The sequence below is a fragment of the Aquarana catesbeiana genome, linkage group LG10 (genome assembly GCF_042186555.1).
Source record: "Aquarana catesbeiana isolate 2022-GZ linkage group LG10, ASM4218655v1, whole genome shotgun sequence".
Taxonomy (NCBI): domain Eukaryota; kingdom Metazoa; phylum Chordata; class Amphibia; order Anura; family Ranidae; genus Aquarana; species Aquarana catesbeiana.
This window is the reverse complement of record NC_133333.1, coordinates 161,040,997-161,066,315: the sequence shown is the minus strand read 5'-3', so window position 1 is coordinate 161,066,315 and position 25,319 is coordinate 161,040,997. Positions and strand designations below refer to the sequence as shown.

Below are 25,319 nucleotides of genomic sequence, written 5' to 3'. Positions count from 1 at the left end.
TTTGTACTGCACATTATTGAAACATTTTTTGTTTGTTTTATAAATATGCAAACCTAGGCTGAAGGGGTATTTTCAACCGAATTTTGTTTGACAATAGTAGCGCACCTGAGTGCACTTACCATTTGTTAAAACTGAATATTCTGGGGTTTTTTTTCTGTTGCAGCACTATTAGTCAATTTTGTTCAGAAAAATACATTTTCTCACTTTTTCTTTTTGTAAAGGTTATAAAAAAGAAAGAGAAGAAAGCATAATATAATTTTATATATATATATATATATATATTTTTTTTTTTTTTTTTTTTTTTGATAATTTCATAAATTTTTTTTTTTATCATCATTTTTTAATTTAATTTTCACTTTCTGAACTGGGGTTAGCGCAGATTATTTGCGTTACATTTGTATGTTTTTACACAAAAAAATGAATAAATATGTTTGCCGTCTCATATGCTCCATTAGAAGGCACTATGTGCATGTTATAGGGTATTTTTTGTCATTTCAATGCGCCCCAAGAGCATGCATCGTGTAGTAAAATTCATGCAGGCTGCACTGCAGGACACAGATATGAGAGCATGATCATAAAAAACTGTACGCTGTTTTCAGTGCAGTATCTACTGTATGCTGTGCCACTGAAAACTGTTTCGAAATGAACTGAGCCGTACTGTTACATATGAAAACATTAAGTTATATACGGTATCTCACAAAAGTGAGTACACCCCTCACATTTTTGTAAACATTTTGTTATAGCTTTTCATGTGACAACACTAAAGAAATTACACTTTGATACAATGTAAAGAAGGGAGTGTACAGCTTGTATACCAATGTAAATGTGCTGTCCCCTCAAAACACAGAGCAATTAATGTCTAAACTGCTGGCAGCAAAAGTGAGTACACCACTAGGTGTAAATGTCCAAATTGGGCTCAATTAGCCATTTTCCCTCCCCAGTGTCGTGTGACTCGTTAGTGTTATGAGGTCTCAGGTGTGAATGGGGAACAGGTGTGTTAAATTTGGTGTTATCGCTCTCACTCTCTCATACTGGTCACTGTAAGTTCAACATGGCACTTATGGCAATGAACTCTCTGAGGATCTGAAAAAAAGAATTGTTGCTCTACATAAAGATTGCCTAGGCTATAAGAAGATTGGCAAGACCCTGAAACTAAGCTGCAACATGGTGGCCAAGAGCATACAGTGGTTTAACAGGACAGGTTCCACTCAGAACAGGCCTCGCCATGGTCGACCAAAGAAGTTGAGTGGACGTGCTCAGGGTCATATCCAGAGGTTGTCTTTGGGAAATAGACGTATGAATGCTGCCAACATTGCTGGAGAGGTTGAAGTGGTGAGGGTCAGCCTGTCAGTGCTCAGACCATATGCCGCACACTGCATCAAATTGGTCTGCATGGCTGTCATCCCAGAAGGAAGCCTCTTCTAAAGATGATGCACAAGAAAGCTGAAGACAAGCAGACTAAGGACATGGATTACTGGAAACATGTCCTGTGGTCTGATGAGAAGCTTATTGGGTTCAGATGGTGTCAATCGTGTGTGGCGGCAACCAGGTGAAGAGTACAAAGACAAGTTTGTCTTGCCTACAGTCAAGCATGGTGGTGGGAGTGTCATGGTCTGGGGCTGCATAAGTGCTGCCGGCACTGGGGAGCTATAGTTCTTTGAGGGAACCACGAATGCCAACATCTACTGTGACTTACTGAAGCAGAGCATGATCTCCTTCCTTCGGAGACTGGGCCGCAGGGCAGTATTCCAACATGATAATGACCCCAAACACACCTCCAAGATAACCACTGCCTTGCTAAAGAAGCTGAGAGTAAAGGTGATGGACTGGCCAGGCATGTCTTCAGACCTAAACCCTATTGAGCAGCTGTAGGGCATCCTCAAACGGAAGGTGAAAGAGCGCAAGGTCTCTAACATCCACCAGCTCCGTGATGTCATCATGGAGGAGTTGAAGAGGACTCCAGTGGCAATCTGTGAAGCTCTGATGAACTCCATGCCCAAGAGGATTAAGGCAGTGCTGAAAAAGAATGGTGGCCACACAAAATTTTGACACTTTGGGCCCAATTTGGACATTTTCACTTAGGTGTGTACTCACTTTTGTTGCCAACAGTTTAGACATTAATGGCTGTGTGTTGAGTTATTTTGAGGGGACAGCAAATTTACACTGTTATACAAGCTGTACACTCACTACTTTCTTCAGTATTGTCACATGAAAAGATATAATAAAATATTTACAAAAATTTGAGGGGTGTACTCACTTTTGTGAGATACTGTAGGTGGGTGCAGAGAATGTGGGAGATTGTGTGAGGTGCTTTTTGTGCAAACTTTTTTTATTGAAAGAGTTTTGAGTTTTGAGCCTGAATACAAAAGCTTAAATAAACTTCAAACATATAAGGATACACATCTTGGGTACACATCAAATACATAGATATAAAAATCAAGGTGTTGCACATGACCAGACTATATATATATAGTCCCAGTTACAGCATAAGTGGTGAGCATTTCTTTCAAAGGGGCACTACAGTAACAGTGGATGTAGGGTACACTTATCAAAATGTTTTGAGTACTGGAGTTCCCTAACAATGCAACACCCCTCAGGCCTTCTCCAAAGCAAGGAAGATGTGTACTATAAAGTAAAAGACAAGCAGAAAGAACATATTTTTAAGGTGGTGGAGTAGTGGAGAGAAAAGTGGGGGAGTGGGGACTGGATAAACAGTTAAACTTGGGCTGGTATCAAATTCTACACGTAAAGAGACTCCCAGAGCATCAATCTATGGAGGGTTAAATCATCCATAGAGAATCACTGAAATCACCCCCAAAATAATGAGGGATCCATACATTCCAGACCTTTTTAATTGTTCTACTTTGTTATGTGAGATATAAATAAAACCAGGGCTTAAATAATATGTCCCAGTGTTCAAAATAGCCCAAAAGGTTATTATATGCTCCCACCAGATAGAATGACATATGGGTCAAACTAAAGCTTGATGGGAACAACCATCCGCATGTGTCTTGTCTTTTCTTCATCAAATTCCACTCCTCAGATTATTTGTTATATCCAAAAAGGCAAGATGAATCAAAAACAAAAAATATATAGTATAGTTCCTTTCAAAAATTCACAAACCAAAACTAAATATTGTGCTCACATTTGATAATGGTGAGTGTGCTTTATTATCACCTAGTGCAATCTGTGCAAAAACTTTCCCCTTGGACAATCTACCTTACCAAATACAAAATTTCCTCTGGCATATATAATATGCCTAAATGCTTTCTTCCCAGCAGTCATCCATACTCTTAAACTACCCAATGTTGCAATACCAAAAAAACTAAATTCAGTGATAGTGTAATACCATTATGAATTCTAATATTAAATAACAACAAAATGTGCTCAACATTCCTCTGTGTAAAAAGGTGCCAAACCAACCACATTCTATGTGAAAATATGTGTATTTATGCTTCCACTCACCAAAAGATAATGCACATTACCAGACCAGTTGCCCACTGTATAAAGGGCTTTATCTGTGCTTTGAAATGCAAAGTAATGCACAATTTTTATCAACAGATGTTCCCAATCCCAAACAATATCAATGGTAATATCATGTAAAAAGAGTTAAACAAAGGTAGTATTTTATCAGTTAGAAGCATTTATTCCACACCAATATGTTTACATAAATAGGAAACAATACACTGCACACATCCAAGATGTCTGAACAGGTGCTCCCAGCAGTGCGTCTGATGTCACATATTGACGTGTTTCGCCAAATTACTTTTTCGAAGAATAACAAATACTTTGAACATATGTTTTCGAAGGGGGTGAGAATCAGGGGGTGAATCCAGTGCGTTTAGAGGTTGATTGTACAAAATCACAAAACTGAAAGGGATTTGAACAAGGGGAAGCTTAATATATCACACATAGTCAACAAGTCAAAGAGCTGACAAAAACCTGCTTTAAACCACCCCAAAAATCAATGTAGCTCTTCGCATCCCGGAGGAAAAGAGAAATTGTTAGTTAAAGTTGCAATGGACACATGGGGTGATAACAGTTTACGAAATCCAATATTTTCAACCAATGTTTGCGCACTGTGTTAGTAATGTGTTTACAGAGGTCAGGAGCAGTTTATAGAACTGTATCTATCACCAAAGGTGTGAACAGATATGCCTCAATGCTGATCTATAATGGGGTGCTAGAAGTCTTGTGATATGAAATCAGGGGGCTATTTGCCATGTGCGATAGTAGCTGATATTTTGTGGTATCACCAGTTCCTCTTTGGGCAAAATAGATTTTTTTTTTTCGAGATTCTGAATCTAGAATCCTGCCAGATAAACCTTATACATGCCCACTGAATGGACCATAGACTGTGTAAAGGAACATTAACTGAGAAAACCACGAATGCCTTGAGCTGTTTAGGAAGCATTGTCCTCTTCAGGGCTACCATCCTTCCCATCCAGAATATTTGGTACTGCTGTGAATATTGTTTGCCATAGGAGGTAAAGACTGCGATAAAGACTACCAGATAGAGGAGGTAGGAAGACTTCCGATGATATAAAGTTATCTTTAAGGGCTTGTTTAGACTTGTGGCTGTGTTTTTAGCACCCCTCCCCCCCCCCCCCCCCTCAAGCTGTAAAGTCAGTGGACACAGTGTTCAAAGTTAAGCATCGTGACTATGGAAAAAACTATCGCTTTTGTTGTATTTAACGGGCAGTGCCGCCGTTGAACTTGACCCAATGAAGTAAATTGGTCAGTGCCACAAACACCCCGTGACCGTGTGCCATTCCCGTGGTTGCAGTGCATTGGTGCAGCAATTACGGGGTAAAACAGGCAGTGCGGAGGTGTCACCTTCTGTCAAATGCCTCTGAAAAGTGGATTGCATTTCAGAGGCACAGCAGTTTAGATGCAAGCTTTAGAAAAAGAAAATACAGATATTAGGAAATAAAATAAGGTGTGCCGAGATACCTGTAGCTGCCAAATGTATTGATTTAATAACTACTGCATACACAGATTTTGTTTTAGACTGGAATTCTTAGTGTGAGTTAAATCATTTTACAGGGCAAAGATTATGGTCTGTGTGTGGGTCAGTGTTGGTCTAAGTAACCTAGTACTTTCAATTAAATGTGAATTTGGTTGATTCCTTTAATTGATTTCATGATCTCTGTCATGACCCAAGTATATTCTCCTATTACGTTTCCCCTACATAGGTCTATGCTCCTCAGTCGGAGAGCAACAGCTGTGGCCTAGTGTTTTGTTGACATGTTTGTGCCTGGAAGTCTGGTAGCAGACAGATATACACCTAAGGGACTTAAACCATCCAAAAATAGTCTGGCATATCAACACTTTCTCTGCTGGAATAGTAACAGACTTCTGGATAAGATTAGGTGTAATATTTGTCAGAGACTGTGGATAAAGACATGATGACTGCCAAGAAGCATAGGCATGAAGAACACATATCAGGGCCATTCAATTTGGGCCTCGCCTGAAAATGACACTGAAGCCAATTACCTTGAAATGGTCAAGGCCAACGTTTTTTAGCACTATAATAATAATAATATAATTATATAATAATAATAATAATAATAATAATAATAATAATAATAATAATAATAATAATAAACAATATATTTACAGTATTCCGTCATAACAGAAAACAACAACATTGCAAAAACCCATGTTACAGATTAAATATTATTTTTGCTAAATGCCTGTCTAAACTATGGGTTCTAGACAGACATCCAATTAATCAAAGGCCCCAGGAGGGCACAGAACAGACACTGTGAAACTTGCTTTCAGGATAGAAACTGTGCCATAACAATAAGCAATAATAGTGAGAGTGGTGGGAATGTTCTAAGAGACTACAGGATGTTCAAGTTAAGTACCCCCATCCCCATCCATTAAGCAGAGCCAGCCAAAAACATCTATCATTTACCCTAGATGTTCTCCAGTTTAAGCTAAACCTATGTCATGCCTTTATATTTCAGTCTGTTTATTGTAGTTTTGGACATCAAAACAAGCACTTACATCTCAGTAAGAAAATATATAGACACCAAAGTATCAGTGGGTTATCTCAACAAACAAAATAGGCAAATTGTCCGTCACTTACAAGTAATATGATCAACAGAAGTGGACATCATATCCCGGCTCGGATAATATAATTAAAAAAGAGGATAGCCTAGGGTAAACCAATATGAACTACTTGGTAACCTCTCATCCACTTAGACTGGGGAAATGGAGGTCTCATAACAAATATAGCATAATATTCATGTGAACCGTAAGCAACAGAGAGTAGAGATATAGTAAATAACTGGTATTGCACCAGTTTAGATAATAAAGAGTAAACAAAGACCAGAAAAAGAGAAAGATAAGCAAAATAAAAGAATGTTGAGAGCAGTTAGGGAGGCCTCAGTCTTCCAGTGAGAGATATTGGGGTTGACTTACTAAAGGCAAAAAGACTTTGAACTTTGAAAATGCAGTTGCACTCATTTTCTCCGGAGCTTAGTAAAACAACGCACTATAGCTATCCTGGCAGCTAATATCATATACAGATGTGCTCATAAGTTTACATACCCTGGCAGAATTTATTATTTCTTGGCTATTTTTCAGAGAATATGAATGATAACACAAAAACTTTTCTTTCACTCATAGTTAATGTTTGGATGAAGCTATTTATTATCAATCAACTGTGTTTACTCTTTTTAAATCATAATGACAGCAGAAACTACCCAAATGACCCTGATCAAAAGTTTACATACCCTGGTGGTTTTGGCCTGATAACATGCACACAAGTTGACACAAAGGGGTTTGAATGGCTATTAAAGGTAACCATCCTCACCTGTGATCTGTTCGCTTGTAATTAGTGTGTGTGTATAAAAGGTCAGTGAGTTTCTGGACTCCTGAAAGACCCTTGCATCTTTCATCCAGTGCTGCATTGACATTTCTAGATTCTGAGTCATGGGAAAAGCAAAAGATTTGTCAAAGGATCTGGGGGGAAAGGTAGTTGAACTGTATAAAACAGGAAAGGGATATAAAAAGATATCCAAGGAATTGAGAATGCCAATCAGCAGTGTTCAAACTCTAATCAAAAGTGGAATATGAGGAGTTCTGTTGAAACCAAACCACGGTCAGGTAGACCAAGTAAAATTTCAGCCACAACTGCCAGGAAAATTGTTCGGGATGCAAAGAAAAACCCACAAATAACTTCAGGTGAAATACAGGACTCTCTGAAAATATGTGGTGTGGCTGTTTCAAGATGCACAATAAGGAGGCTCATGAACAAAAATGGGCTGAATGGTCGAGTCGCCAGAAGAAAGCCATTACTACACAAATGCCACAAAGTATCCCGCTTACAATATGCCAAACAGCACAGAGACAAGCCTCAAACCTTCTGGCATAAAGTAATTTGGAGTTATGAGACCAAAATTGAGCTTTTTGGCCACAACCATAAACACTACATTTGGAGAAGAGTCACCAAGGCCTATGATGAAAGGTACACCATTCCTACTGTGAAACACAGAGGTGGATTGCTGATGTTTAGGGGATGTGTGAGCTAAAAAGGCACAGGAAATTTGGTCAAAATTGATGGCAAGATGAACGCTTGCATTCATCAGCCAGGAAGCTGCACATGGGATGTACTTGGACATTCCAACCTGACAATGGTCCAAAACACAATGCCAATTTGACCTGTCATTGGCTACAGCAGAATAAAGCGAAGGTCCTGGAGTGGCCACCTCAGTCTCCTGACCTCAATATCATTGAGCCACTCTGGGGAGATCTCAAACATGCAGTTCATGCAAGACAGCCCAAGAATTTACAGGAACTGTAGGCTTTTTGCCAAGAGAAATGGGCAGCTTTACCATCTGAGAAGATAAAGAGCCTCATCCACAAATACCACAAAAGACTTCAAGCTGTCATTGATGTTAAAGGGGGCAATACACGGTATTAAGAACTGGGGTAAACTTTTGATCAGGGTCATTTTGGTAGTTTCTGTTGTTATTATGATTTAAAAAGAGTAAACACAGTTTATTGATAATAAATCAACTCCCTCTACACCCCTCTGTAAACTGACCACAGTGTATCATGGCTGCTGAGCCCTGACACCGTGATCAGTTTACATGCCTCCATCATCAGAAGCCTGCTATCTGCTCTCCTCTCTGCTCTTGTGTCCTCCTCCCCCCTCCCCTCTCTGTCTGTGTGTAAGCCGCCCCCCCGCCCCCCCCTGCTGCTCTCATAACACTAACCTGTATACACCATCAGCACTGCCTCCTATTGCAGTGTCGCCCTCTGTGAATGATTTATAAATATAAATGCTTTAAATACCTAATTTAAGAGCCGAGATCACATCACCAACCAGCTCTCTCCTCCTCTCCTTCTCTTCGCCTGCAGACTGACATCAGCAGGGGAATCTCAGCCCTGCCCTCTGCATCTCTCAGAGGAGGAAATGAGAAAGCTGGCTGGCTGTTCATGTGATCGCAGTCTCGTCAGTGAAATGAGGTATGAGGCACAGTATTTATTTTTATAAATCACACACAGAGGGGGATACTACAATAGGAGGCAGTGCTAATGGTGTATACAGGTTAGAGTGGCTTAACAACCACTTTTGCATGTTGCATTATTTAACTTTTTCCAAAGGCACCAAAAGTCAAGACATGCCTTGTAATATCCAAGATGTATTAAATAATCTTAGTGTCTTTTTACTATGAAGAGAACATTAAGGGGGAGCAGTCATCTGTTATGTACAATATTACATCTTACATATATCCAAATGTGTCTGAATGTTTTCTTGTATTACGTTATTTATTTATTGTGTATTGTTTTGTGCTTCAATCATTTTTATTTAGAATCTTTTTAAACTGTGAAACCAATGCAACAAATATGCAACAGACAAAAAAGAGTCAAGCGCTCCAAATACTGCCTATATCTGTCAAGAGCTAGATATTTAAGCCTAATTTTAGAATTATTACAAGATAATGGTAAACAGTGACCAATATAATCTTCAAACTATATGGGTTAAGTAGAAAACTCCAATTACAATAAACGCGTTGGTGGATGCTCAGCTAGAAAAAATGCTCTGCTGGACCTACTAATTACAAACAACACAGAGCTGATTGCAGATGTGCATGTAAGGCAGAACTTAGGAAACCATGAACACAGAGTAATTACATTTGCAATAAATTATAGGAAAAGGAGATACAAGGGTAAGACAAGAAAACTAAATTTTAAAGAAGCCAACTTTATTAAGCTGAATTCCATACTACAGGACACTATTTCTTGCAACAAACGAACTATGTAAAGTGTAACAAAAGCTGAAGTTCAGGTTTAGGGCATTTTCTGCATTAAGGTAAAAAACAGCCCATTACCTGTTCAACCCACCAACATACTTTCGCTGTATCTTGTTACCACTCTGGCGCTCTCTCAACTTCCTGGTCTCACAGGACAGGACTTAGCAGAAATGTAGAGGTCAAAGAATAGCATTTACTGCAGCATGGCTATGACTCCTGGATGTCTTGGATGCTGAAGAGACTTCAGAGCTGGACAGGGAGAAAGAGTAGGAGAAACAGACCGCAGTGAGAATAATGACTCTTTGCTGGCATGGAACTTAAAGTGGCAATTTACCCATAACAGTTTGTGTTCTTTAACAAAAGAACATACATTCCACATTAATATTTATGCTACCACCGTGAAAAAGACTACAAAGCCCACAATGCAACATGGTCCCGAATTGCATTGTGGGATTCGTAGTCTTTTTCATTGCATGATGCAGAGTGTTTTTACTTATGTATTGTGTGTTTTTTAATGACGTGTTACTGCTGATTTTGGCAAACGCATATGAGTGCTTAAATGTGAATAGAGCTAGACACAGACAGAGTGAGCCTGGATCGGTGTTGCCAACCATCAGTATTTTTACTGGCACAGCCAGGGCACTTTTCTCCTGCTAGTAAATTCCAGTGACAGGAAAATGTTGCTAGTAAAAATAATGACTGCAAAGCTTGGTTAGTAACTGCACATGAGCAGTCCCAGTCTGGAGCCGGTGTCTTGCCGAGAAAGTTCCCTCGGCGGATAAGTTACCCCCCTGTACTGCGCAGGCGCAGCGCCTGCGCAGTACGAACTACTAGCAGCTGCCGGAGATAGCCGAATGACAAAATCTACAATCAGCTGTACACGGCGCCTGCGCCCTGGGTCCAGGTTCCTTTCCCACCAACCAAGTGGACCTAGAGGGAATAAAAAAGCCGAGCTAAGCAAGGCCATGCCCGAAGCGTGGCGAGCGAAGCGAGCCCGTGAGGGGTCCTCTTACAGGCGCCGTGTACAGCTGATTTTCCCCTATTTATCTTCGGCTATTTCCGCCGGATCCTGTGCAGCGCCTGCACAGTAGAGGGGGTCCTTATCCGCCGAGCGGAACTTTCTCGGCAGAACACCAGACAATCCATCTGACTGCCAGGGAACTGCACTGTCAGTGCTGTTTGGACTGGAGTGGACTGAAGGGAGCTCCTAGTGTGGAGAGAGACTGTCACTGTGACTCGGGAGGGGACGTGTCGTGTCGGTGAGGTAACATCATCATCTGTGCTGCTGTACACTGCTGTCAGTGTCACTGTGGGAGTCAGTTTCATGTGTGTGCCTACTTATTTTAATTTCTTGCCTTCCTGAGTCCTGTCCCTGAGCTACTTACTTACTATATTAAAAAATAAAATAAGAAATATGTTTTTTGCCCTAAAATCTACCATAAATAATATTGCTAATTGCATATTGTACTTGATTGGAGTTTGGATACTGAAATGTGCACTTAAACTTGTAATTTTGTAACTTTTGGAAGTACCAGTAAAAACATGGCTGTGCCAGTTGTGTCAGTAAACATTGCCCTGGACACAGACAGAGTGCATCAAGGGTTGGCATTTTTGTGGAGTTAATCAGTCAGTTTATATGCTGCCATAGCACAGACTGTTGCTTCGTCCAAAACTATCTGCACCCATACATCCATGTGAATGTAGCCTTTTTGACTGTTTGTCTTCAAAAGAAAAGAAGGACACTGTTCAGGGAGAAGACTGTAGAGTTTTAAGTTATACTGTTGGATTTTTCTTTTATTTATAAAGGGATATGGGAGATTTTAACCTGCCTCTTATTGCCTCTTATCTCAAGGATATTGGATAATGTTTTTTTTTTTCTGTAGAAGCATCTGCAGAATACTTTGGAGTGCAAAAACAGGTTGCTTCTGACTTTCCAGTAAATCCTTATGGGTTGATGTGAACTTTGTTACATGAGCTGCTTCTAGAAATTGTTTGTGTTGTAATTTTAGGGCCGAAATTTCACTTTTTATTTCATCTTCAAAAAATGTGCTAACTGCAGTCATAACATTTCTACATTTTCTTTTATCACAAATTCATGAAGGGTTTAGGAACACAGTGCGTTAGTAGGTGCATTGTTGGAAAAGGTTTAATTTTGAATTGACTGCACATTTCAACCTTGGATTTCTTCTTATCAGAAGGGAATGTCTATAAAGTGCCGCGCTACCTCAAATGAAGTGAACCATAGACATAAATGTGCAGCTAGTTCATATATCATAAAGAATAAATACAAAATAAGGAAAGTCCAACACTAAATAATATAATTCAAGATAAATTCTGGAATACAGCAGCACAAGCATTTATCCGTGGATCCCAAATCTGAAGTCCAAACAGAAGAAAAACACCACCACGTGTCCTTTCAACCCACATGTGAGTATCACAGACGTCAGGAAGCACTTATGTGAGTGAACTCTGACTATGTTAGCCAGGATCCTCTGGTCAACCTCCACTGGCAGGCGTTCCTCCATTTTAGGGTTACCAAAAATAAAAAGTAGTAGAGCACCAGGCTCATGTAGTGTAAAATGGCCAGTAACGCTTCATTAAAAAACACACAATACATAAGTAAAAACACTCTGCATCATGCAGTGAAAATTCCTACGAATCCCACAATGCAATGCGGAACCACGTTGCATTGGGGCTTAGTAATCCTTTTCACGGTGGTAGCATAAATATTAATGTGGAATGTATATTATTTTGTTAAAGAACATTAAATGTTATCAAACTGGGCTAAAAATAGCACCTGTAAAGCGCCTGAAAAACGCCTCCCCTGCAGCCCCAGTGTGAAAGCCAAGCGCTTTCACACTAGAGCGGTGCGCTTGCAGGACGCTAGAAAATGTCCTGCAAGCAGCATCTTTGGAAGGGTTTAGGAGAGGTGTATACACCGCTCCTCCACCGCCCCTGCCCATTGAAATGAATGGGCACCGCAGCTGATGCGCCTGCAAAGCGCTTTGGCAGTGATGTTTTTCGGGCGCATTTAACCCTTTTTCAGCTGCTAGCAGGGGTAAAAAGCCCCCCACTAGCAGCTGAAAAGCGCCGCTAAAAAAACGATGAAGCGCCGCTAAAACTAGCGGTGCCAGTGTGAAAGGGGTCTTAGTTTCATGCAAAAAAAGAGTCATTATTTTCACTGCGGTCTGTTTCCCCTACCCTTTCTCCCTGTCCAGCTCTGAGGTCTCTTCAGCATCCAAGACATCCAGGAGTCACAGCCATGCTGCAGAAAATGCTATTCTCTGACCTCTGCATCGCTAAGTCCTGTAGTGACATTTGGGTCAGAGAAAGGAGTCACATTGCCCTGTGGGGGACTCAAGCATTTGACAGTGAAAGTGTTGAATGCTGAAAAGTCATAAGTAAGAGTGCAGTGCTAGAACAGAAGGAAAGTAGGAGACGTGGGCCACCAAAGAGGGGATTATAATGGCAAAAACAACAAAAATTTACCGCGCTACTCTAAGAATGTGCTGCTGATAAAATGTTGGATAGTTAAAGCTGCAGTTCTAAAGTGAGGCGTGCACATAAATATACAAAAATAATCAAAAAAGACTGCGCTAAAAAAATGACATATACAATGACAGTATATATGGATGTGTGAATAGTGAAGAATTCAATCTATCAAGTAATCCAAAATGTAAATATTCTAGTGAAAATAAAATGTCAATAAAATAATTATATAGAACAAATATGACAAAAAAATTATTTTTTTAAAAAACAAATATAAAGTATCAAATAACAAAAAATATCAAAAATGAAGTGAAAATATTCAGAAGAACAACAGTCCTTAGAGCCAAGGCAGATTGAATTGGTGATCATAGAGGTTAAACACCCAACACCCAGTGAGAAATCCTCCACCTTATTAGATGTACGCTTACCAGAGGTAAGCTAGATAACAGCTTATCTATGGACGTCCACTCAGGGGACACAACTCCTCAAATCTCCTCTCACAGAAGGGGCAGGCAGGATCTCTCCTTGCGGTGGACCTTTGATCTGATTGCCTTCTAAGTTGATGCTCTCCAAGGATTGTATTCTTGTTAGCTCTTCTGGAAATACCTCAAACTTGTTTTTAGATAAGTTTATTATTTTCAGAATGGGTAGGAGACCAAGTTCAACAGGGAGCTTTTCAAGTTGATTTCCTTGCAGATCCAGTTCTTCTATGGTTTGATAGGTAGTAAAGAATTTCTTTGTCATACCCTTTAACTCATTATTAGCCAAAGAGATGGAGGTGATCTTATCAGAAACTGAACTTGTGGCCAAGTACAGACCAGTTGGATAAGCATTCAAACAACAGCCCGATAAATCTTAAAGGCAGATTTCATTCGTAAAGAGGAAAAGCTGCTCAGCTCCATCGAGACCCACAGAAGGAGCTCCCAAGGTACTCTGGTGCTTTTAGCAGCCTGATACTGGGACTTCGTACTGGGAGAGGCTTAACCCAGCCGGCAGCTGCCTGGAGGCAGAGGGGGGAACATAGCACTGCTTACTCTTCACTGGTGCGTGGAGGTATGAGGACAAAAAGAAGAATCCTCATACCTCCACGCACCAGTGAAGAGTAAGCAGTGCTATGTTCCCCCCTCTGCCTCCAGGCAGCTGCCGGCTGGGTTAAGCCTCTCCCAGTACGAAGTCCCAGTATCAGGCTGCTAAAAGCACCAGAGTACCTTGGGAGCTCCTTCTGTGGGTCTCGATGGAGCTGAGCAGCTTTTCCTCTTTACGAATGAAATCTGCCTTTAAGATTTATCGGGCTGTTGTTTGAATGCTTATCCAACTGGTCTGTACTTGGCCACAAGTTCAGTTTCTGATAAGATCACCTACATCTCTTTGGCTAATAATGAGTTAAAGGGTATGACAAAGAAATTCTTTACTACCTATCAAACCATAGAAGAACTGGATCTGCAAGGAAATCAATTTGAAAAGCTCCCTGTTGAACTTGGTCTCCTACCCATTCTGAAAATAATAAACTTATCTAAAAACAAGTTTGAGGTATTTCCAGAAGAGCTAACAAGAATACAATCCTTGGAGAGCATCAACTTAGAAGGCAATCAGATCAAAGGTCCACCGCAAGGAGAGATCCTGCCTGCCCCTTCTGTGAGAGGAGATTTGAGGAGTTGTGTCCCCTGAGTGGACGTCCATAGATAAGCTGTTATCTAGCTTACCTCTGGTAAGCGTACATCTAATAAGGTGGAGGATTTCTCACTGGGTGTTGGGTGTTTAACCTCTATGATCACCAATTCAATCTGCCTTGGCTCTAAGGACTGTTGTTCTTCTGAATATTTTCACTTAATTTTTGATATTTTTTGTTATTTGTTACTTTATATTTGTTTTTAAAAAAAATAATTTTTTTGTCATATTTGTTCTATATAATTATTTTATTGACATTTTATTTTCACTAGAATATTTACATTTTGGATTACTTGATAGATTGAATTCTTCACTATTCACACATCCATATATACTGTCATTGTATATGTCATTTTTTTAGCGCAGTCTTTTTTGATTATAATGGCATTTGGAACTTTTGGTGTATTTTTTTTTTTTTAGAGGCTAACAGGGTCTATATACTGTAACTGATGAGTTTTGTGAAATTACAGGACCCTACAGCTTTCTTTCTTTTGTATTTTTTTTTGTATTTTGTATTTTTACTGCAGCTTTTGATGAGTAGATATTAGAAGGAAGCTAGTATGAATATTACAGTACTCTCTCCTGGTAATTGAGATGTCAAAAAACTCTAATAATAAAGGCGGTATATAATGGGGCCGTAGGGTGTCTGACTCACTAGTTAAATTGAAGCAAATGATTCTTTGTTATGTTCCTGTGGAAACTGATCCCCTGTGTGTTTTGAGCTGTAAAATTGGTGTCTAATGTCATGGTGAGCAGGGTCTGTCATGCCATATCCTGGTGGGGGAACAGTTTTGTGTGCTCATAATTGACACCTTTAGAAATAGTATTGCAAAATGTACACTCTGGTCACCAAATGCTGAACTAGACTGTGTTTTTAAAAAGGCAGGCTTTTGAACTGGTGAGCAATCCAGAAGCTATATGTTATAAAAAAAACACCACCAGTGACTGTAGATCACCACAGTCTCTAGTCGCGTGGACTGCTGTGTGTACTGGGGCTTTGGCAAAGTGATTTCAAGCCTTGCAGCTCCTTTGTTTTCAGGAAATTTACCATATTTAGGTGGTAGCTTGCATGGGGAACCTAAGGAGGTACTTCAATTTGTGGATCCCCTTGTAGTTTATAACATTTAAACTAGTCTAGAAGTTGAAAGATAATAAAGGCTGGTGCAGAAGCTAGGTAGGTTTCTGGTGTGCAGAGACTAAGGTTCTTCCTATGAATGTTGCAAAGAAAAAATGGTGGTTATCTCTCACCTTAACTATTCCAAGGCCCTCCTTATTAACTTACCTTTACATAGAATATCCCCCCTTCAGTCCATCATGAATGCTGCTGCCAGACTTGTCCACCTAACCCACTGTTCAGTGTCTGCCACCTATCTCTGCCAATCCCTCCATTAGCTGCCACATACGCAACAAATTGAAATCAGAATACTAACAACTTGCAAATCCATCCACAACTTGGCCCACAGATACATCACCAACCTAGTCTCAAAATACCAACCACATTTTTCTCTTCGTTCCTCCCAATACTTCCTGTTCTCTAGCCCCCTTGTTATCTCCTCCTTTGCTCGCCTCCAGGACTTTTCCCGAGCCTCTCCCAACCTATAGAACTCACTACACCAATCTGTCCAGCAATCTCCTATGCTGTCCACTTTTAGGGCGATCACTGAAAATCCTTCTCTTCAGAGAAACCTATCCCACCTCCACCGAATGACTGTACTTCCACTTCCTCCATCAGCTCATCCCTGACAGTTATTACCTTTTATATCACTTGACCCTCCCTTTTAGATTGTAAGCTCTGACGAGCAGGGCCCTCTGATTCCCTCTGTATTGAATTATATTGTAACTGTACTGTCTGCCCTCATGTTGTAAAGCACTGCACAAACTGTTGGCTCTATTTAAATCCTGAATAATAATAATCATAATACTTCCTTTTTCCTTCCTCATTTTGTGTATTAGGCAGAATGCATGTGTTACATTAGAATGACAAATAAATTTTATTTTCTTATTCGTTATCCACCTAATTACTGTCATTGTTTTTTTTTTCACAGCTCCAGAATGAGCCAGGAGCGTAGATCTGCCGAGTTTGCATCTGAGCAGACAACGCATGCAACAGTCTTGCCGGAGTCACATCAAAATGGCACAGATATATCAACCAAGCATAATGTCTTCTCCGACATGAAGGACAAATTTATGAATGAACTGAGCAAACTACCAAGTAAGTAGAAGTGATATCTGGTATTCATTTTTCCTGGGATCCTATGTGCTGAGAATCAATGTATCTCCATTTGTCCTGGAGGAGAGACTGTCGCATTGAATTTTTACAACTATGTAGTTTCAAAGGAAGCCTGAGCTAAGAGAAGACATTAATCACAAGCCATGCAAAGGCAGTTATGCTGAAAGGTTATTGAAGGGGCATGTAAAAGTGAAAGTTTGAGGTGTTATTTAAATAGCTTTAAAGGTCCCTTTGAATTTACAATATTTTCTCATGAAAACAAAGACTTAGTTTGCTCATCTATCATGTGGCAAACTCCTTCCAGAAACTGAAGGTATCGCTGGTGCTTTATAAATCCAAATGAAAATATTATTTTTCCTTATTGTCAGCGGATGTCAAAGGTATCATTGTCTCAGAAGTCCTAGTGACTGCTGTGTGCCACAGAAGGATACCTTTAGGCCCCATTCACACTTGTGCACCTTCAAAATTGAGTAATTCCTATTGCGACTTTACAGTGCAACTGGATGTATCTTTGATGCAGTTTTGATGCGACTTTGGATGAGTGTGACTTTGGTACAACTTTGGTTTTGACCAATGTGATTGTTTTGTTTGTGCTCTACAAAATCGCTAGACGTGTAGAATGGAAAACGAATTCCAATTTTTCAGAACAATTCAAATTCGAAATGTACAAAAATTGATTGACCCATCCGAATTCTGTGTGAAGTATAGCTGGCTGTTAAGGAGCGTGCCAGGAAGCCTTAACAACCAATGACTCATCAGCTGTCAGCAGGTTTCCCCACAGACAGCTGAATGTAAAAAGAATGCCGGCAATGAAATATAAAGGAAAAAAACAGCGTGCCCCCCCCCCATATATACCAGGCCCTTTGGGTGATGGACACGCTTCCTGATTGGCTGGGAGGAGAATCAGTGTTACCGTAGCAAATATTCATTCGCTATTGTCACACAGTTGGGTGGGCTCGGAGCACAGTGCTCTGTGCCCCGAGCCCACCATTTTTGAAGCCTATTAGAGCCTCAGGCTCTAATCACATGCTTAAAAAAAAAAAAACCTCCCCCAATGGAATCCGTGTGTCTGGCGCCCTGCATGTAGATTAGGAGGCTGAACGCATGGATAGGGGCGTTGGCGTTCCTGCGTTCCTAATAGACTGGCCGCCACTGGTCACAAGTCTTCTTATAGTATCATTAAACTTCTTAAACTGCAGAGGAATCCCCAGGATCAATGGGAGGGTGAGCATATGTGTGGGAGTAACAACAGAATCATGGAAGTTGGGAAACAGACATTGTAACCCCCAAAGGTCTGTTTTATGCCCCATTTATATCCAACTTCCCAACAATGCTAATATGTTAGAGTGGAACTGAAGTAAAATTATAAAAATGATTAGCATGTATAGTTTTTGACAGTATGACAATGTATGCCATAAAACCCCTTGCTCTTCCTACTGTCACTACTGTCTGCACTTTTTACCATAACTGTGTCTAAAAAAAAACAGTTCTTTACAAACTGACAATCATTGACAAGCAGAAAAAAAGAGCAGCGCCGCTCTAAGGGTAGTAGTGTGTATAAAAGGCTTTAATAATGTTTAAAATATGCACTCACATTTAGGCTGATAAAAACAGGCATGTAGTGTTACTCTTTAACATCATGAGATCACATCCGGTGGACCGCTGGGCTGTGGAGGAGTCATTCCCCGGCTACTTCCGGTGGCGATCTGATCGCATTCCGATGTGATCTCATGATGTTAAAGAGTAACACTACATGCCTGTTTTTATCAGCCTAAATGTGAGTGCATATTTTAAACATTATTGAAGCCTTTTATACACACTACTACCCTTAGAGCGGCGCTGCTCTTTTTTTCTTCTTGTCTTCCTCACAGAGTCCCTTCTGCTCTGAGAAGTCGGCTGCCGCCTACCCCATCCGTTTGTACCCAGTACTGTAGGTCTAACGACCCTCTCAACTGTTTGCCTCCTGCAAACACCACACTTCCTGATCCACACCACTGTCCCATTTTTTTATTTTAAAAATAGCACCTGTCAGCGCTCCATTTCCCATTTGTTCCTGAATCATTGACAATCTACTACAAGTATTATGGAAAATATAAATAATAATGTTTGCAAATGTTACTATCTCATATCAAATGTTCAACATTTTGGGAAAATGGATTTATAATTTAAATGGTTCCTCTGTATCATCACAAATTGTTAGAGAAGGAAAATTGCAAATGACCAAAAACATATAAATAAATGAAGCTTCACACCATCATCCTTGCTTTGACGCATTAGCTGCTTGGCTCAGTGAATGGGATGCACTGAAAATGCATGAGACAGACAAGCTTTATGCTTTTAATAATTTAACAATACATTCTCAGTTAATATGGCTTCTACTGAGCACTGATTTGAATTATCTCCATTCATTAAGAATGGATGATAGCAAAACACACATATTCATTTCTCGCTCTGCTGTTGTATTCATCCTTATGTTTTTCACCTAAATTAAAAATGCAAAGAGGTGGAAAAAATAAAGAAAATATTAGAAAAAATGTGTGGATATTGGTAAAAATGTGGAAATGGAAGGTAATGTGTGGTTCTCTTTGTGACCCTTCTTGCAGATTACTATTATGTACCATTGTTTCCCAACTTTTATTTTATGGTGTACCTGTTACGGTGTTTCTTACCACCAATACCTTCAATTGTGTTTCACCAACCTTCAAATACTCAACAATAAAATAACTCAATGGAAAGAATAACAACTAACAATAAAGATAGACTTGTGCACTGAAAGATTTACATAGAATATGGGTATTGTCGGCATTATATGAGAATCCCATCTTATATTATATTTGCAAACAATAGAAAGGTGATTAAACAACCACTTTAAAGTGCATATATTCATGTGTGAAAAATTATACAGGTAAAAGCAGAAAGAAATACACACTACCAGCTTTTTCAGGCGCTGGAGACAATGGGATTGATTTACTAATGGCAAATCCACTGTGCCATAGTCAGTTTACATCTTGTGGCATCACGCCAAAGATACAGGCGTGCCTGTATCTTCCATGGTCAGTTAGAATCCCCACCAATCCTAGCTCTCAGATGGGGAAAGGGAGTGACATTTGCTGCTGAGCCTGATTGTGTTCCATTGCCATGGAATCACAGGACCTCAGTGGCAATGTCACTTCTGATTCTGACTTACTGCCCCGACACTGGACATGCACAACAATCACGTGACCTGCAGTTTGAAGCTGGAAAACACAACAGAGGCACGTTTTTTTAACAAAATAAACTCACAGTGCAGCTAAACCCAGACTATGAAAAATTCTCATTACATGCTATATAAAAGAGTGTTCATACTCACAAAGCATTTATTTTGTGTAGAGTGAAATACCTGGTTGATCCTGCCTTCAGCTATCCCTCCAATCTTCTCTGTGTCCCCACTGCAGTCTGAGATTGTGTAGATCAGCTGTTGTCCTCTACAGAGCATGCTCAATTTCAATTTCCAGCTAAGCTCTTCATTTCTTCCTTTTTCTTATCCGTGCAGCCTACATTACTATAAAATCACACATATTGGTGTATACACAGTGGTAAATAACACTCCCCTCCCTCCCTCCTCCTCCATGTTCTCCTATTGGTAAACACTATACTAACACTAAACTCAAAATAAACTCAAAAAAACTCAAAAAAACACTAAGGCTACATGCCCACGGACGTTTTAAAAAACGGGCTGTAAAGCCACATGCCCTCAACATGGGGGGGTTGGTGCTTTGGGGCAGGGGAGGCCCTGCACCCCCCCCACCCCAAAGCACCTTGTCCCCATGTTGATGAGGACAAGGGCCTCTTCCCGACAACCCTGGCCATTGGGTCTGCAGGCGGGGGGGGCTTATCGGAATCTGGAAGCCCCCCTTCTAGGCCCCCCACCCTATGTGAATGAGTGCACAGTCCCATTATGCCCTGGGACTGTGATGTCATAAGGGGAAGGGTCACCGGATGACATCACCCGGTGACCCCGCCCCATGCCTATATAAGTCGTTGCACACCGCACACACGGCATTACAGCGGGAGAGAGAGTCAAGTCATGGGAAGAAGAGAAGAGGGAAGAGGACAACAGAGAAGACTGGGTAAACGATAGCAAAAGAGCGGGCAAAAGAGCAGAAGATAGTGGAGGAGCCTGGCAGAAGACAATGAAGAGCACGGAGAAGAGGCCGGAGAGAGCGGAGAAGTCGGAAGAGACCCCCGAAGTCAGAAGAGACCCCCGGAGCTGTCTAATAAATCACTTTAACCCCCCTGGCGGTATTCCCGAGTCTGGCTCGGGGTGGATTTTACATACCAAAAGCGGTATCCCCGAGCCAGACTTGGGCTTGCATCGCAGGATCCAGGAAGAGATTACTTACCTTGTCCCCTGGTTCCTGCGATGTCTCCCCGCTGTGATCGGCGAGCCGCTGTGTCTCGCTCGATTCACAGTGCCGAGCTCCGTTCCCTGCGAGCGTTGCGACGCACGGGGACGGAGTTTGGCGGTAAATTCAAAAGTGAAACACACAGTATAGATATAGCATACTGTAATCTTACAGATTACAGTACTGTATCAAATAATTACAAATCCCCTTTGTCCCTAGTGGTCTGCCCAGTGTCCTGCATGCAGTTTTATATATATAAAACTGTTCTTTCTGCCTGGAAACTGGAGATTGTCCATAGCAACCAAAAAATGTCCCTTTACATCAAAAGTGGTTTTAGACCAGCTAGAAAAAAGCGATAATAAATTATAATCACTTGCAGAATTGAGCGATAGTGATTTGTGGGGAGATCCGTCATCAAACACTAAAAGTAATAAAAGCTAAAATTCTGGAACTGAGCAAATTTCAGTGTTTTTGATTTGATTACATTATTAGATAATTTTTATTATTATTATATTATTATGTGTTTTAATTATTTATAGTTATTTATTATATTATAATTTTTTATTTCGTTTTTCAAACTTTATCATACCCGGGATGTCTACTAGACTCTTGTTTGGACAGATTTAAGTGAACTATTCCTAAGAATTACAGGCCTACAATATAAAACGCCAAATTTCTGTGCAAAATAATGGTACCGCTTTCAGCACCTAAAATCTGAAATAATCATACCGCCAGGGAGGTTAAAAACCTGTGTAGTGTGTTTTTTTATTGACACTTTTTTTCCCAGGTGAATGGGTAGGGGCACGATGTACCCCATACTCAGTCACATAGGGTGGGGGGCCGGGATCTGGGGCCCCCTTATTAAAGGGGGCTCCCAGATTCCGAAAAGCCCCCCGCTTGCAGACCCCGACAACCAATGGCCAGTGTTGAGGGCATGTGGCTTGGTATGGTCCAGGAGGGGGCGTGCTTGCTCGCCCCCCTCTTTCCTGACCTGCCGGGCTGCGTGCTCGGATAAGGGTCTGGTATGGATCTTGGGGGGACCCCCACGCCATTTTTTTTTGGTGTGGGGGTTCCCCTTAAGATCCATACCAGACCGAAGGGTCTGGTATCATCTTGGGGGGAAACCTCACACAAATAAAAAAAAAAAATTTTGCTGGGTTCCCCCCTCAAGATTCTCAGCATACAAGTTGCACCGCAAGTCGGATCCTCTTGATCTGACTTCTGGTGCGACCTATATTCAAATCAATGGGCTCCCATAGGGAACCATTGATTTTGAATAGAGACAGAAACACCGGACGAGGCTTAACACAGCGTTAAGCCTCGTTAAATTGCGTTTAACACCTTTTGCCGGTGTCTGACGTTTTTACAGCTCTAGCGCTGGAGCCTGGTCCTGGGGGGTTTTTTTCAGCTTAAAAACGCCTATGCCATTTACAGCTCAAAAACGCCATGGTGGGCATGAGGCCATAGGCTAACATGGAGAGGCATTTATAAGCTGCAAAAAACACTCAAAAAACCGGCTGTAAAAACGTCTGTGGGCATGAGGCCTTAGTTTTAAGATAAATCAATAATAAATATATATAATGTAATTGCTAATACCTGTAAAGTAAAACAAAAAAGCCGTGGATGCAGATCCCATCTGAACAAAATGAAAGCTAGTGTCAATCATCTCTGACTCCACCTACACCATATTATTGGCCAAAAATACACATTTGAAGTTCAATTAAAATGTATAAGGAGCTGTAAAACAGTTATTTGATAATTATGATCTAATTTGAATTGCACTTATGAAACATTTATTTTTAGTCATGTGACCGGCACAACACCAATCAGGTCTGGCCAGACACAGACTCACACTGTAGAGAGCATACATCAGTAGAGTAATAGAAGCCCCTTCCAAAGATCTTTCCCTGCAGAAGGGCCCAGGGTGCTGATGGAGGGGTCCCTGGTGCAGAGAGGAGTTCTGTGCGGTGGAAAGGCCCTTGGTGTTCAGAGATGCCCTGTGTGGTGATTGTAAGGCACCTGGTATCTAGAGAGGTCGTATGTGGTCATGGAGTGGCCCTTGGTGCACATAGGGGTCCTGTCTGGTGATGGAGGGGCCCCAGGTGTACAGATGAATCCTGTATGGTGATTATTGACCCTTAGTGAACCATAATTTGTATTTTTTTATGATTATTATTTTGCTGCACTGACAATCCTGTTGTTGCTGTTTTTGCTGCAGATATGTGGTGCACCGACACCCATCCTGGGCTTTCTTTTGCTGCACTGAAACCAATCCATGTTTTTGTTGTTTCTTTTTTTTTGCTGCAATGACACAATCCTGAAAATATTTTGCTGCACTAACACCAACCCTTAGGGCTTATTATTAAAGCCGCTGACAACAACGATGGGGGTTTTTATTGCTGTCATTGACACCAATATGCAAGGTTATTATTGCAATCACTAACACGGATGTTTATGGTTCTTCAAACTCTACAGAAAAGCCTTGCTGTTCATTTACTACTATTATTCCAGTTACAATTTACTTCCTAAACATTCTTTTTTCGTGACTGAAATTGTGAAATAGACATTTTGTTTTTATATATCTGGCGTTCTCAATTTCTTCTGAATATTTTTCATAACACTTGGCTCAAAAGATTGCCTACACCTGCTTTTGAATAGGTTTAATTCACAAAGTTGCATTAGTTATTTTTCATAGTTGGTTTGTTACATTACGGTATAAATTATTTTCACTTCAAAACAAGCAAATATATGCCCATGAATGTGCATGATTGGTATGGCTTACAGCTCAGTCAGACAATATTACATCTGGAGACAGATTTGGTCAGGTGTGCCGATTAACTCAAAGTGATTGTGGAGGAATAGAGTGGAAACTGATCATGGTGGGAGGGGGAAAGCCATTCAGAGAAAATGCAGAGGAAAGAGCTGACCATGGACAAGGGGTAAGAAAGGGCGGGAAAAAGAGTGTCAGCTAACTGTAGACTGGGAGGATATACAGGAAGCACAGTGCCAACTGATGGACCGGGGAGCAATAAAAGAAAGAGTGGACATTGATCAAAGCAGGGAATAAAGAAATTAAAAGAGTTATAAATGACTATGGAATACCATGAGGTAAAGAAGAGCAAAAGTTGACCACAGGCTTGTGTATTGTTGTTTGTTGACAAGGGATAGAAGCAGTGTTGCCAACCTACCTACACCAACATTTTACTGGCACAGCCAAGTTTTTACTGGCATTACCAAAAGTTACAAAATCACAGTTTTAAGTGCAAATTTCAGTATTTAGCAATATGAAAGGTAGATATTAAGACAAAAAGCATATTTTCTATTTTATTTTCAATATAGTAAGTAAGTAGCTCAGGGACAGGAGGGTAAAATATTAGAATGGGTAGGCACACACACATGAAATTGACTCTCACAGTGACACTGCTAGCAATGTGCAGCAGCACAGATGATGATGTCACCTCACCGACACATCCCCTCCTGAGTCACAGTGACAGTCTCTTTCCACACCAGGTGGTCCCTTCATTCCACTCCAGTCCAAACAGCACTGACAGTCCTGCTCCCTGCTTGCCTTGCTCCTGTCCCACAGACCCGCACACGAGGCTCAGGCTGCTCCACTTGGCTCCATTACACCATGACATCACACAACACGCTCAGACACCGCCTCGGCCAGACTCACCCCCCCCACCGACAACGTCCAAACACACTGTTGCAGGCACTTGGATGGTCTCAGCTGGCTCTGGACCGGAACTGCGTATGCAGAGTGTCAGAGCCAAATTTTTTACTGGCAACCTTTTCTTATCACTGGCATTTACTGGCAGGAGAAATGTGCCCATTTTTTACTGGCCACTAGTAAAAATACTGACGGTTGGCAACATTGATCGATAAGGGGCTGAGCATGTTCATGGACCACTGAGAACTCAGAATGGTGATGAGGGCAGAAGAGAAGGTGATCATGAAAGGGAAAGATTTAGAGAAGGGACAGAATGGAAGGAGACATTACATACATACTTTGGAGATCCATTATTGCAGTCAGGAGGCAGTGGGGATAATTTAAGGAAAAACAACTCAATTTTTCAACAGTATTAACTTTCTCTTTACCATCTGCCATGAAAACTCTGCAGTGACGTATATTTTATGAGGGGGCACCATCCGAGGTTTCTGGGTTTTTTTTATTTCTCTATTTTTCTCAGCTCCAGCAAAGTGAACAGACAGAACATGGATAAACTTAACAAAAGCATTTGTTTCTTACATAATATTACTGGGCCAGGAAATAGTGCA

General features: G+C 40.8%; 1 protein-coding gene across 3 annotated transcripts in view; it reads left to right on the top strand.

The window, feature by feature from the left end:
* Window positions 1–25,319, top strand: part of LOC141110987 (synaptotagmin-1-like) — a 390,027-nt gene that overhangs the window by 182,089 nt on the left and 182,619 nt on the right. For 2 of the 3 annotated variants that reach the window (XM_073602857.1, XM_073602859.1), the window contains exon 2: window positions 16,472–16,638. In XM_073602857.1, coding sequence (XP_073458958.1) covers window positions 16,479–16,638 — 160 coding nt within the window. In that variant the 5' untranslated portion in view covers window positions 16,472–16,478. Of the gene's footprint in view, window positions 1–8,413; window positions 8,482–16,471; window positions 16,639–25,319 lie in introns of those variants that run through there. The other variant, XM_073602856.1, reaches the window with a different exon arrangement.